At 39.5% G+C, this 14192-nt stretch overlaps 1 protein-coding gene across 2 annotated transcripts in view; it reads left to right on the top strand.

The window, feature by feature from the left end:
- Window positions 1-8867, top strand: part of LOC123700463 (tetratricopeptide repeat protein 28) — a 63108-nt gene extending 54241 nt beyond the window's left edge. For both annotated transcript variants that reach the window (XM_045647678.1, XM_045647677.1), the window contains exons 36-42: window positions 4128-4292; window positions 5007-5162; window positions 5387-5490; window positions 5763-5913; window positions 6586-6734; window positions 7124-7243; window positions 7432-8867. In XM_045647678.1, the coding sequence (XP_045503634.1) occupies window positions 4128-4292; window positions 5007-5162; window positions 5387-5490; window positions 5763-5913; window positions 6586-6734; window positions 7124-7243; window positions 7432-8585 (1999 nt within the window). In that variant the 3' untranslated portion in view covers window positions 8586-8867. The remainder of the gene's footprint in view (window positions 1-4127; window positions 4293-5006; window positions 5163-5386; window positions 5491-5762; window positions 5914-6585; window positions 6735-7123; window positions 7244-7431) is intronic.
- Window positions 8868-14192: the final 5325 nt, after the last annotated feature.

The raw sequence follows: 14192 nt of genomic DNA, 5'->3' as shown, positions 1-14192 counted from the left end.
AATGCCCCCCTCGAATTATTGAGTTTTAAGTAATTAAAAACTAATTTTACACCAAATTGCTGTATAGGATGCCAAATAGCAACTCCGTGGCTATTATACAACCGCAAACGAACGTAGTTTTGACAACTGTCATGCCTTAAACTGGATTAAATTAGTAGGGTTCCCTGATGTAAATAGAAAACCCATAACATTTTTTTTTTGTATTTTCTAGTGTAAATTCCGATTTTTAGATTCCGATCCCGAAGTGTCAAGCAGAACACTAGAGTCTGAATGGTCTGCTTCTGAATTATCACAAACCACATGATGGCTGTTTAATTGGTTTTGTTCATAGGATGTAACAGATTGTACGGAATCATTGTCCGTATTCGAAGCCTCACCTTGAATTTGTCTGTCTTGTCTGTCAATCCTTACTTACTTGTCTTACATATGTTCTAAATCCATGATTTTATTAAATAGAACCCTTAAATTAATTTACGATACGGTGCTGACAATATGGCAGGTTTTTGTTGTTTTAAAGAGAAAGAAACTCTCTTGTAGGCCGTATATCTCGCGTAAGTGTCGCATTTTACTACATTAATACATAACAGATTTATTAACTCTTTTATACAGTTAAACAGTCCTATAACTCTGACCACTCACATATAGAGCAAAATCATCTCATTAAACGCTATTATACAACAAGCTTGTCACCGCGACACTGTTATACGTCATTTAAAAAGCTTTTTAGTGTTGTAAGTTATTGTTATAGGACATCTTTGCTGGTTGGGTTATACATCTGTTTCACTGATCGATTTTCTTTAGGGACAAGTAGGTGATCAGCCTTCTGTGTCCTACCAGACCAAGAAATTTTTTAAAGTGAAACTTTTATTACATCGCCTCAAACTTTTTGGTCTGTGTAGCGCATGTCGCGTGTATCGCGGCAACCGAGTAGGTATTACCTACTCGGCACGCGACATGCGCTACACAAAGCAGTGTTCCGAACCGTTCGAACAATTTCATTTTACCGGGGTTTCATAAAACCACACCCTTGGATATGTCGCCATGACCTCACCTTCACCGAGTAGGCCGAGTAGGTAGACCATACCTATTACCGAGTAGACCAAGTAGACTGCACCTTCGAGTAGACCAAACCTATTACCGAGTAGACGAAGTAGACCGCTCCTTCGAGTAAACCAAACCTATTACCGAGTAGACCAATTAGACCGCACCTTCGAGTAGACCATACCTATTACCGAGTAGACCAAGTAGACCGCACCTTCGAGTAGACCAAACCTATTACCGAGTAGACCAAGTAGACCGCACCTTCACCGATTAGTCCAAGTAGACCATACCTATTACCGAGTCGACCAAGTAGACCACACCTTCGAGTAGACTAATCCTATTACCGAGTAGACCAAGTAGACCAATCCTATTATCGAATAGACCAAGTAGACCACATCAATTTCCGAGTAGACCAAGTAGACTGCACCTTCACAGAGAAGACCAAGTAGACCGCACCTTCACCGAGTAGACCAAGTAGACCGTACCTTCACCGAGTAGACCAAGTAGACCACACCAATTTCCGAGTAGACTACATCAATTTCCGAGTAGACCAAGTAGACCGCACCTTCGAGTAGACCAAACCTATTACCGAGTAGACCAAGTAGACCGCACTTTCACCGATTAGTCCAAGTAGACCAATCCTATTATCGAATAGACCAAGTAGACCACATCAATTTCCGAGTAGACCAAGTAGACCGCACCTTCACCGAGTAGACCAAGTATACCACACCAATAGACCACACACAAAGCAGTGTTCCGAACCGTTCGAACAATTTCATTTTACCGGGGTTTCATCCGCTCCTTCGAGTAGACCATACCTATTACCGAGTAGACCATACCTATTACCGAGTAGACCAGGTATACCACACCTTCGAGTAGACTAATCCTATTACCGAGTAGACCAAGTAGACCAATCCTGTTATCGAATAGACCAAGTAGACCACATCAATTTCAGAGTAGACCAAGTAGACCGCACCTTCACCGAGTAGACCAAGTATACCACACCAAATTCCGAGTAGACCAAGTATACAACACCAAATTCCGAGTAGAACAAGTAGACCGCACCTTCACAGAGAAGACCAAGTAGACCGCACTTTCACCGAGTAGACCAAGTAGACCGTGCCTTCACCGAGTAGACCAAGTAGACCACACCAATTTCCGAGTAGACTACATCAATTTCCGAGTAGACCAAGTAGACCGCACATTCGAGTAGACCAAACCTATTACCGAGTAGACCAAGTAGACCGTACATTCGAGGAGACCAAACCTATGACCGAGTAGACCAATTAGACCGCTCCTTTGAGTAGACCATACCTAGATTACCAAGTAGACCAAGTAGACCACACCTTCGAGTAGACCAAACCTATTACCGAGTAGACCAAGTAGACCGCACCGATTAGTCCAAGTAGACCAATCCTATTATCGAATAGACCAAGTAGACCACATCAATTTCCGAGTAGACCAAGTAGACCGCACCGATTAGTCCAAGTAGACCAATCCTATTATCGAATAGACCAAGTAGACCACATCAATTTCCGAGTAGACCAAGTAGACCGCACCTTCACCGAGTAGACCAAGTATACCACACCAAATTCCGAGTAGACCAAGTATACCACACCAAATTCCGAGTAGAACAAGTAGATCGCACTTTCATAGAGAAGACCAAGTAGACCGCACCTTCACCGAGTAGACCAAGTAGACCGTACCTTCACCGAGTAGACCAAGTAGACCACACCAATTTCCGAGTAGACTACATCAATTTCCGAGTAGAACAAGTTGACCGCACTTTCACAGAGAAGACCAAGTAGACCGCACCTTCACCGAATAAACCAAGTAGACCATACCTTCACCGAGTAGACCAAGTAGACCACACCAATTTCCGAGTAGACTACATCAATTTCCGAGTAGACCAAGTAGACCGCACATTCGAGTAGACCAAACCTATTACCGAGTAGACCAAGTAGACCGTACATTCGAGTAGACCATACCTATTGGCTATTACCGAGTAGACCAAGTAGACCGCACCTAGATTACCAAGTAGACCAAGTAGACCGCACCTTCGAGTAGACCAAACCTATTACCGAGTAGAACAAGTAGATCGCACATTCGAGTAGACCAAACCTATTACCGAGTAGACCAATTAGACCGCTCCTTCGAGTAGACCATACCTATTACCAAATAGACCAAGTAGACCGCACCTTCGAGTAGACCAAACCTATTACCGAGTAGACCTAGTAGACAGCACCTTCGAGTAGACCAAACCTATTACCGAGTAGACCAAGTAGACCGCACATTCGAGTAGACCAAACCTTTTACCGAGTAGACCAATTAGACCGCTCCTTCGAGTAGACCATACCTATTACCAAATAGACCAAGTAGACCGCACCTTTGAGTAGACCAAACCTATTACCGAGTAGACCAAGTATACCACACCAAATTCCGAGTAGAACAAGTAGACCGCACCTTCACAGAGAAGACCAAGTAGACCGCACCTTCACCGAGTAGACCAAGTAGACCGTACCTTCACCGAGTAGACCAAGTAGACCACTCACCACACCAATTTCCGAGTAGACTACATCAATTTCCGAGTAGACCAAGTAGACCGCACATTCGAGTAGACCAAATCTATTACCGAGTAGACCAAGTAGACCGCACCTTCGAGTAGACCAAACCTATTACCGAGTAGACCAAGTAGACCGCTCCTTCGAGTAGACCAAAATAATTATCGTACAAATACGATAATTTTGTGCCTAAGTTTCACTTTTACCGTGGTTTCATAAAACCACACAACATTTTTTTTTTTTTCTTCGTCTCCACCGGGAATCAAACCCAGGACCCCTCGGTGCTACGCTCACGCGTCAACCACTGTAACAAGGAGGTGGTAAAAATATATCTAATAGGTACCTACCATAAAAAGAATAAGAATCTCCTCTGTCTTTGAAGATGGTTAAAAACTTACTTCTCCTAAATAAGTCAGTTTTATTGAAAACCGTTTTTTCTGATTCCAACACTGAATTAAAGTTTGACGTTCCCAACAGCTCACTCGGACCAAACAACTCATACTTTAATAACGATTCTCTAACTAGGGCGTTGGGCGACGGCATGCAAACAGTGCGTCACACGAAGCACTTCGCGCACCCGGCGCACTGGGCCGGCTGCGCGCTCGTCGGCGCCAACGTGCGGCTCAGCAACAAGGTGGCGCTGCTCGGCCAGGCGCTCTGCGAGCTGCTCGCCGCGCCCGACCGCTGCCGGTACACACGATACATTACCACATAGCACATAAAGCAAACAATACATGACACCAAATTACAAGCAGGTCACTTATACCACACCCCGGACACTCCATACAAAATTATCGTTTTGACAGTCACACTGTAGAGAGTGCAAATGTGTGGGTTGGCAACAGCATAATATCTAACCATTTTCTACGAAAAACGATAATCACAAATCCAAAATAATAAAATTACTTAAAGTCAATTTGATTAATGTTGTCAATCTTCCTTACGGAAAAATGCGGGCCATCTATAGCGTGATCGTGCGGGGTGAAGGTAAGTGTTTATGTTCAATTAATTTTGGCGGGAGGCGGAGAGTGTCCGTTCTGTAGCGTTTAGCTACTATTATATTGTATTCTGTGACATAACATTACATACAGCACACATCAAAATACGCAGACCAGATACAACCTAACAAGATAATAAGAATACCACACAACATACGCAACAAAAGCACATCACAACACATCAAATCACGTACAACCCACCACACAGCACAGATTTTTCAACACATAAAAAATGATACACCCGACAAGTCGTAATTGTATATATGTATTTATATATTACCCTTACAGGTCACTTTGCATAAAACAACAACGACATGGTAAACCCTAAGAGAATAAAAACAACATACATATTTATAATATGGGAGATGTTCCAAAAAATATTTTCTAATAAACTTCCTAATTACAGAGACGCGTTACGAGTATGCCTTCACCTAGTGGAGAAGTCGCTCCAGCGCATTGTACGTGGACAGAAGAACGCGATGTACACGACACAGAAGAGTATCGAGAACAAGGCCGGTCCTGCTACGGGCTGGCGGGAACTGCTCATGAGTGTCGGATTCAGGTAAATATTTTGTTTCTGAATTAGTTTAAAGTAACGATTTTAAAACTGGTATGACAATTCTGTATGACAAAAAAAAATTGGTTGGCCCACTTATGGGTGTTCTACAAGCATTCACTGACAAACATTTACTTGTTACAAAATATTATATTGTTTGAGGAATATATTTTTTCTTATAATCTATTTTATTAAGTGAATATGTTATTGATTTAATAAATCTTATTCAGATTCGAACCAGCGGCTAACGGAATCCCATCCAGCGTGTTCTTCCCACAAAGTGATCCAGAAGAGAGACTTACACAATGTTCAGCCAGTTTGCAAGCTCTTTTGGGTGTGTATACCGAAGAAAAATTAAATTTAATTATGAAATTGATAAACTATTTATTTCCTGCTACATTTTTCTCATCACATTCTTTTAAGTTCGGTCTATTAGATTGCCAAACTTTTCCAATTTCTATTCCTTTAAATATTATTGGTAATCGTGTTCCTTATCCAACAATACTTTGTTTGCAATGTTGATTAGTACTAGATATACTATTTAATACTAGATTACCATATTATGTAGACTGAATTATTAAGGAATTTATTGCAATCTTCATCCAGGTCTAAGCTCAACTACACTACTAGCTCTATCGAAGCTAATATCGAACGGTGACGTCGCTGATGACATCATTGGAGTCATTCGCTCCGTCATCTCGCAGTTCACGGTCAAAAACTGTGAAACTGATACTATCGAAGTTGCTGTTAATGTTAGGTAAGTAATTTCAGGTACTTTTTGATGATACCGTTATGCCTAAAACATAAACCTGTGTTGAACATTTGTCTTAAAAAGTGTTGTTATTAAAACACGTTTAATGCCGTTCTATTGTACCGACTTCCCATATAAGTAAAATGTGTAGGTATGTAATTCTAATTCTAATTATTATTATGACCATTGATAATTTTGCTTTTCGGTATTCTATGAAATTCTAACAGATTTTACAGAATCTAAATATGTAGGTATTATGCATAATTATAATTTTACAGGGAAGGTTTTGCATATACAATACTAGCTTACCGCCCGCGGCTTCGCCCCCCAAACTAAAACCTAATAAATTATGTACTAAAACCTTCCTCTTGAATCACTCTATCTATTAAAAAAAAACGCATCAAAATCCGTTGCGTAGTTTGAAAGATTTAAGCATACAAAGGGACGTAGGGACAGAGAAAGTGACTTTGTTTTATACTATGTAGTGATACATAATATCTATTTTTAGATTAGGTATCAGTATTTTTTTGTTAAGTACAATATTAATCAATTAATAAAAACAAAAATTAAAGAGTGGGTGCGTGCGCCAAAAAAAATTTTACTTCAGTTTAGTTTTCCAGGAAATTGAATACACATGGAAACCCACATTTTTTAATTAAAACATTCTAAAAACTTTAGATTATGGCGAGTCAACGGATGTCACGAACTGCTCGCATCTCTTGGGTTCGATCTGGCTGAAGTTGGACAGGACGAGGTCACTCTGCGCGGGAAAGCGACCAATAGAAGGCACATTCAGTTTGTGCTACAGGCGTTACTTGCATTATTTGGTGAGTATTTTTTCTAATTTTTATTACGTTGACGATGTTATATTTTATAATAGAACTAACTAATAAGCAGACAAGAATTATTATAGTTCCCTTTACAGACTGGGACAAAAGTAGTACCTACCTAGGTATTTTATAGTTGTTAAAATTGTTGTAAAATAAGATGAAAGTAAATGCACTCATAATATGATTACTTAATGAACTGTAGAAAATTATGATTAATGTCTTTTTATTTAATTATTTATTGCTACAGAACTGTTCGATATAGTAGATGAAGTAAGCTATTGCAATTCCTGTTGTAATGTATGTTTAGAACATGTCAATTAGATATAGTGTATGTGTGGGAATGAGAAATAAAAATATACAATTTTAATAAATAAATTATTTATTAGATACTCAAGAAGCGCCACGCAGTCTTAGCTTGGAATCCAGCTCCAGCGTAGAGTCGCTTGCATCTATCGATGACGGAGACCTCGAACCACATTCTGATGGAGAGACCACACAGCACCGACGTAAGTATATTTAGAAATGTAGATAAACGGTTGTAGAACACATAACAATTTAATATGTGTGAACATTTGGTTTATTTTGTTAACATTTTGAATAAAAAGTTCCTTCAAAAAAAGAAGTATCTACCTAAGTAAACAAAAAGGTTCCTATATACCTACTACAGTAATAAATTTTATGTTTTTTTTAACAGAAGAGAACATGAGCTCAGTGCCGCCGCCGCCGCTACCCCTCGGTTCCTGTGGCGGCGCGTTCACCATGTACGTGCGCGGCGCCGGCGAGGCGGGGCGCGGGGAGCCCGACGGCCGCACCGCGCCGCCCCCCGCCCCCGCGCCCGCCCCGCCGCACCCCCACCCGCACCCCCATCCACGCTACAGGGGCGAGAGCGACGCCGCCTTCACACCCTCCCCTCCCGCTGCCCCGCAGAACGTGTCCCTCGCGCTCGCGCACCAGACCAAGATCCGCACGCTGTACACGCGCCGCCCGCCGTCCGACGACTCGGACTGGGAGTCGTCCGGCCACGACACGGTGCTGCGCCGCCGGCCCGACCGCCGCTACCTGGACGCGTTCTACGAGCTGGCGTCCGCTCAGCCGCGCCGCACGGACGACGACAAGCCGGACGCGCAGCCCTCCACGTCCAAGCGCGCGCGGCCCAAGCTGGCGGCGGCGCGCGACGCGCTGGCGCAGGTGCGCCACTTGAGCGGCGAGCTCACCCCCACCATCTCCGAGGTGTACCACGAGCGGAACATCGGCCTCGGCCTCGCGCCGCCGCTCGCTGAACTGCTCCTGGCCGAAGACTCCAAGACGGAGATGCGGGCCGCCAGCTCCAGCGAGAACTTGTTACTGCAGAACCTCGAGAAGTTGGGACTGCTGGGCGACGCGAGCGAGAACGAGGAACGCTGGTGCAGCAACAACGCGGCGAGGCCCTGGCTGACCGCCGCGCCGCTAGAGACGGACGTGCAAGGGTCCGATTTAACTACGGCTGAGATCATCGAACGACAGACGAAGTTCAAGAAGGATGCGGAGCCGAAGAGAAAAGAAGAAAATGTGTACGATTTAAAACCTAAAGAGGAGACACCGGGCCCCAGCGGGATCGAGAAGCGCTCAGTGTCGCCCTTCTCTGAGCTTTCCAGAAGAGACGAAGGCGACGGCCGCAGTATCGCCGACTCGCATTCTTCTTACAAAGCGCTGGTTCTGAACCCGCGGCCGCCATACTTGCCCGAGGAAGGTGAAACCAGCATGAGCAAACCCACAGAAGGAGGAAAAACTCACCCGCGAGTTCGACGACCTCCCGTCCCTAGAACGAGACCTACATACACTACTCTTGACTTTCCACCGAATAAATGATTGGGACGTGTCTATTATGTAACTGATTTAGGTCATTTTTAGATTTAAAATAAATTATATTATTAGTTGTATTGGCTATGATATTCCGTCCGTGTTTAAACTTAAGGCTGCTGTAAATATATATTTAACTTCTTAACTATCGTGTAAAATGTGTCACAATTCGCAAGTAATGTTTATTTATTTTATGTATTTGTTATATTCTTAACACTTTCTTGCCATTATTTTGTGTAATTATGAAGTCTGTAAAAATATTTATAAGTTAATAAACAGCTCTGATATTAATTCTGTTGTTCTTTTATTTATTTCTTACTCATACCTAGATACTGTAAATTGTAATTGACAATTGACAACATCGTATAACAGAACAAAAACAATTGATCCCATCTCTTTCCTTGTTGCCTTCTAGCTAAAGAAAAAACACTAAGGTCCTACTAAGTTCATTCACATAAACTACAATTAGCTTATACGTTCGTCAACATGACTTTACATAGCACCTAGGAATTTCAATGTTACTAATACCATAAATGTAATCAACTAGAAAATACAAAAACAACAGCAAAAAACTGATTAAGCTATTCAGTTATCTACAACCAATATATAAAACATTGCCTAATTAATTTAATTAACATCTCTGCAGTGATTTATGGCTATATAGAGTGCAATTAATGAATACTCTGTACTGACAAGTTGCTTGAAATCTTAACAGGGTATTAAGTGATAAATTGAACTTAGTACCTAAGTACCAGTTACAATACGACATGTACGTCGTATTTATTTATCTTAATATATATAAATCTCGTGTCACAATGTTTGTCCTCAATGGACTCCTAAACCACTAAACCGATTATAATAAAATTCGCACACCATGTGCAGTTCGATCCAACTTGAGAGATAGGATAGGTTTTATCCCGGAAATCCCACGGGAAAGGGAACTATGCGGGGTTTTCTCTGAAAACGCGGGCGAAGCCGCGGGCGGAAAGCTAGTATTTTATATCATTATACACTCACTAGATGACACTATCATGATCGAAGATATAGCATCAATTACCATTTATTCAGCAGTGTTACAATCTGTTTTAGCTTTTTAGGAGTCGAAATGCAAAATTATTGAAATTCTAAACACATAACATGTATCTACCTCATAAAAATTAAATATTTTGCAGGTTGGCATTTGCATTTATTATAAGCGACCTGCGCATACATTTTACATACAAAATCACATTGTTATTTTGTGTTTAACAGCACACTGCTTAGTCTGCTTATGGTATCTAATATATATTATAAAGGCGAAAGTTTGTAAGGATGTATGGATGTTTGTTACTCTTTCACGTAAAAACTACTGAACCGATTACAATGAAATTTAGCACACATATAGAGGGTAACTTGGATTAACACATAGGATAGTTTTTATCCCGGAAATCCCACGGGAACGGGAACTATGCGGGTTTTCCTTTGCAAACGCGGGCGAAGCCGCGGGCGGAAATCTAGTAATATAATAAATTGTTAAATATCCGCCGTATTTCTCTAAGTGGACTTTATTTAATCAAATATAAATGGTAAAACCACGTACAATAATTATTATACCTAATGCTTGTGGAATACTATGAGACTTACTACTTTCATAGGTACATAAAAACAGTTTTACTCGGAATATTAGTTAGGTATCTACCGGTTACTTGCACATATACGTGCATAGCGATGTAATTTGCAATTTCGATACATATTAATTACTTAACGCAGTAAGTATACAGTCGTATAATAGGCATTGTCTGGAACTTACCCGGGCTAGTATCTAATCTGTAATCCGGGCCGATTTAATTAAAAAATATGAAAAGCTCCCCATAAAATAATTTAAAAAATATTCTTGCATGGGACAAAAACTATTTATAGAAAGAATTTTTCAAATCGGACCAGAAGTTCTCGAGATTAGCGCGTTCAAACAAACAAACAAACAAACTCTTCAGCTTTATAATATTAGTATAGATTATGTATCTCCCTAGCCATATAAGTTAAAATTTAATAAATTTTTTCTGCAACTCGTTCATAGCAATGTTATCTCTTATCTAAAGATCAACAATTATTCTTATACATAAAAGCTACACAATTTCCTTTCAATCAAAGCCTACTGGCAATGACAATTACTCAACTATGAGATGCGGATATACTTTACTCAGAAATTGAGGCAAAAACTAGATATGTCAAGTAAATAGACCTAAACCTTAGTCTGTATTGCGACTCAATGAAATAATGCATAAAATCATTCCATTTTTAACTTATCATACCTACCTTTAATCGACCTTTCGATTGAAATATAAACGGTACTTATTAATACAAACATACCAGACCTAACAGAAAATATTTTTGATTGTTTTCAAATCATTGAACCCAACATAAGAACAATGTTTTGATGACTATTTCGTGTTAAATCAAATTAATGTAATAAAATCAAAAAATGTAAGGTAGTTAATAACAAAATTATTTTTATAAACACATCTGTGTGATAATAATATAACAAAACAAAATAATAAATATTAAAGAGTCTAATATAGCCAGAAGCCACTAATTGCAGTAGGTAGAAATACGACCTTATGAATACAGAAATCAATGTGAAACTTACTTCCCACAAAAAAAAACCATTAAATGGGCATCAATAGAAATACTTATATGTACCAGCTACCTACTACCTATGGTTCAACTAACCTTAAAATTCTTCACTAGTTACTAAAGTCTAAAACAAATTGCGATACAGTGCATGCAAATTTAATTGTCATTTATGAAATTTGCTTACACATTGTTTCATCACGATATTGTAATTGGTTAAGTTAACAAGAAATTCTTAGCCGTGAAAATAGTGTTAATAGCCGGAACATATAAAATAAAACAAATTACAAATAAACCGCACTCTACGCGCTTTAATAGAAATTTAATAAAGTCGCGTTTACATAAGGGTCCTTGACTTCGTTCCGATAGTCTACAGTCTACACTCTACATCGACTCTGCAGTCGAGCATACCTCTGCAGGAAAGCATGCGTGGCCGAGTGTTGAAAGTAAAACCCCTGATTCACCAGCAAATAATTCTATTTCATTATAATAATTTTCCTTGTACGTCGTCACGTCGATGTGCAATTTAGGTGTACTTACCTAGGAATTGTACTAGCCTTCCTACAGACGACTCTTTAGTTTTTTATCTTTTAGGATAAGGGTGCTTTTCCTCAATAATTTCCGTGGATGTGTAGCGAGGAATGTGCTTGTAAATAACCAATAGTACTTCAAACACTAAAAGCTACAAACTTCAAAGTAAATGAAGCGATATGATTAGTTCTTTACAAGTTACACATTTCTCGCTACAAATCTTCCCACATTATTAGTGGAATAGCACCCTAACAATCCTTCAATCTTCCTAGATGCGTTGCTACGTGTAGGAGTATCCTAGGTGGATGCAACGTCTGTTAAAGTTTTAGTTCTGTTTCACTAATGGACTATTACTGTTGTTATCATTCAGAATTCAATAATTATTATTATTTCAAAGCCTCTCTAAACACAGTTCATACATTAACTGACCTTAGCTAACCGATTACATTTAGGAGATAACGATCACCGCGTGAAATTATCTTAATAAATCAATTAAAGTGTATGGTAGCCGTTACCATAATATTCAGCCCATTGCTTTTTTAACCGACTTCAAAAAAAAGGAGGAGGTTATCAATTCGGCCGGTATATTTTTTTTTTTTTTTTTTTTTTTTATGTATGTACACCGATTACTCCGAGGTTTCTGAACCGATTTACGTGATTCTTTTTTTGTTCGATGCGGGATGGTGTCGAATTGGTCCCATAAAAATTTTATTCGGCTAGGCCTAGTAGTTTTTATTTTATGAGCATTTTTGTCTGTACTCGATGACTTAATTTCAATGTAGCAAGTAACTTTGATTCACTTCCCGGTAACTGATTGAGCTGAAATTTTGTATATGAATGTAAATTGGATAGCGATGAAACATTATCATGACATGGAGCTGATCTGATGATGGAATCGGAAGGTGGCCATAGGAACTCAGTAATATAATGACTCAACTTTATCGAGTTTGGGCTCGTTTGATTCGTGTTGAAAAATACACTAAAAAGTATTAAATAAAAATAACTGCGTTAAAAACAACCGACTTCAAAAACGGAAAAGTAAGAAATAAAAAAGATTTGATATTATTAATTACAACATATTATTTTTATGTGCTATTTATTAAATAGGTTTGAAGTCGGTGCCAAACACTAAGTACTTAGTATTAAGCCCATGCACCGACATCAAACCTTTTTAGTAAATAGCACATAAAAATAATATGTTGTAATTAATAATATCAAATCTTTTTTATTTCTTACTTTTCCGTTTTTGAAGTCGGTTGTTTTTAACGCAGTTATTTTTATTGCATCACATAGATGAAGTCGTGACCCAAAAGCGTGCGGCGCGTCGGCTCACTCACAACTATGTCGCTATATTTACATTGAAATCTTTATCGTGTGATTAATGCGCGAATAAGTCGACATTATCTGCAATCAACATTTCTTTTGTCTTTATTATTATTTATTGACGTCTACATCGTATTATGAACTTTTATGGATCTTTGCTTGAATAAATAAGTCGATAATATTGGATATGAGCGTGGGTAATCTCTACAAAAATGTTAGTCTCGAGGGAATAAAACTAAATATCATTTAGGTATTCATATAGCTTTTTATTTTGTATGAATCCGTAAGGATCAATAAATTTAAGTACACTTACATGGTTCAAAAAACTATATATATAAACTCTCCATATTATGTCGGACTAGCTGATGCCCGCGACTTCGTTCGCGGGACTTCAGACGTAAACAACTCGAGTTCGAGGATACCTTATACATATAAATAACTAGTGGTCCGCCCCGGCTTCGCCCGTGTTACATATTTCGCAATAAAAGGTAGCCTATGTCCTTTCTCGGGTATCAAAATATCTCCATACCAAATTTCATGCAAATTGGTTCAGTAGTTTAGGCGTGATTGAGTAACAGACAGACAGACAGACAGAGTTACTTTCGCATTTATAATATTAGTATGGATTTTCCTACCGCGAGTTAACAAATACATATATCAGAACTAACTTTTAAAATCTCTGTATAAAGTACGTTCGTTGCGATCTTGCCTCTTATCTCCTCAATCATGCCGTTCCTACTCCAGCAACACTCTCTCTCACTCTCACTTTTTTTTGTACGCGTATTAGGGGCAATGTATGTAAATGTCATCGGTCAAACGCGCGTAACGTTAATTACTGGCCTGTAAAGATCTAGAAGTAGATGTGCGAATAATATGAGAACTAAATAATATGAAAATAATATGAAAAAAAGCTTTGAATTTGAGTTGACTCCTTGAATGTCTCCGACTCGCGGGACAATGCATGACGTTCATAATAATAAGGAGTCCTTCTGCCATGGGCTCGGGGTGGAGCAACAATAAAAAATAATTTTCATGCTCATGCTCATGCCCATGCCCATGCCCATGCCCATGCCCGTGCCCATGCCCATGCGCATGCCCATGCCCATGCCCATGCCCATGCCCATGCCCATGACCATGCACACGTCCATGCAC

The sequence above is a fragment of the Colias croceus genome, chromosome 19, assembly GCF_905220415.1.
Source record: "Colias croceus chromosome 19, ilColCroc2.1".
Lineage (NCBI taxonomy): Eukaryota > Metazoa > Arthropoda > Insecta > Lepidoptera > Pieridae > Colias > Colias croceus.
This window is presented reverse-complemented; position numbering and strand designations above follow the sequence as displayed.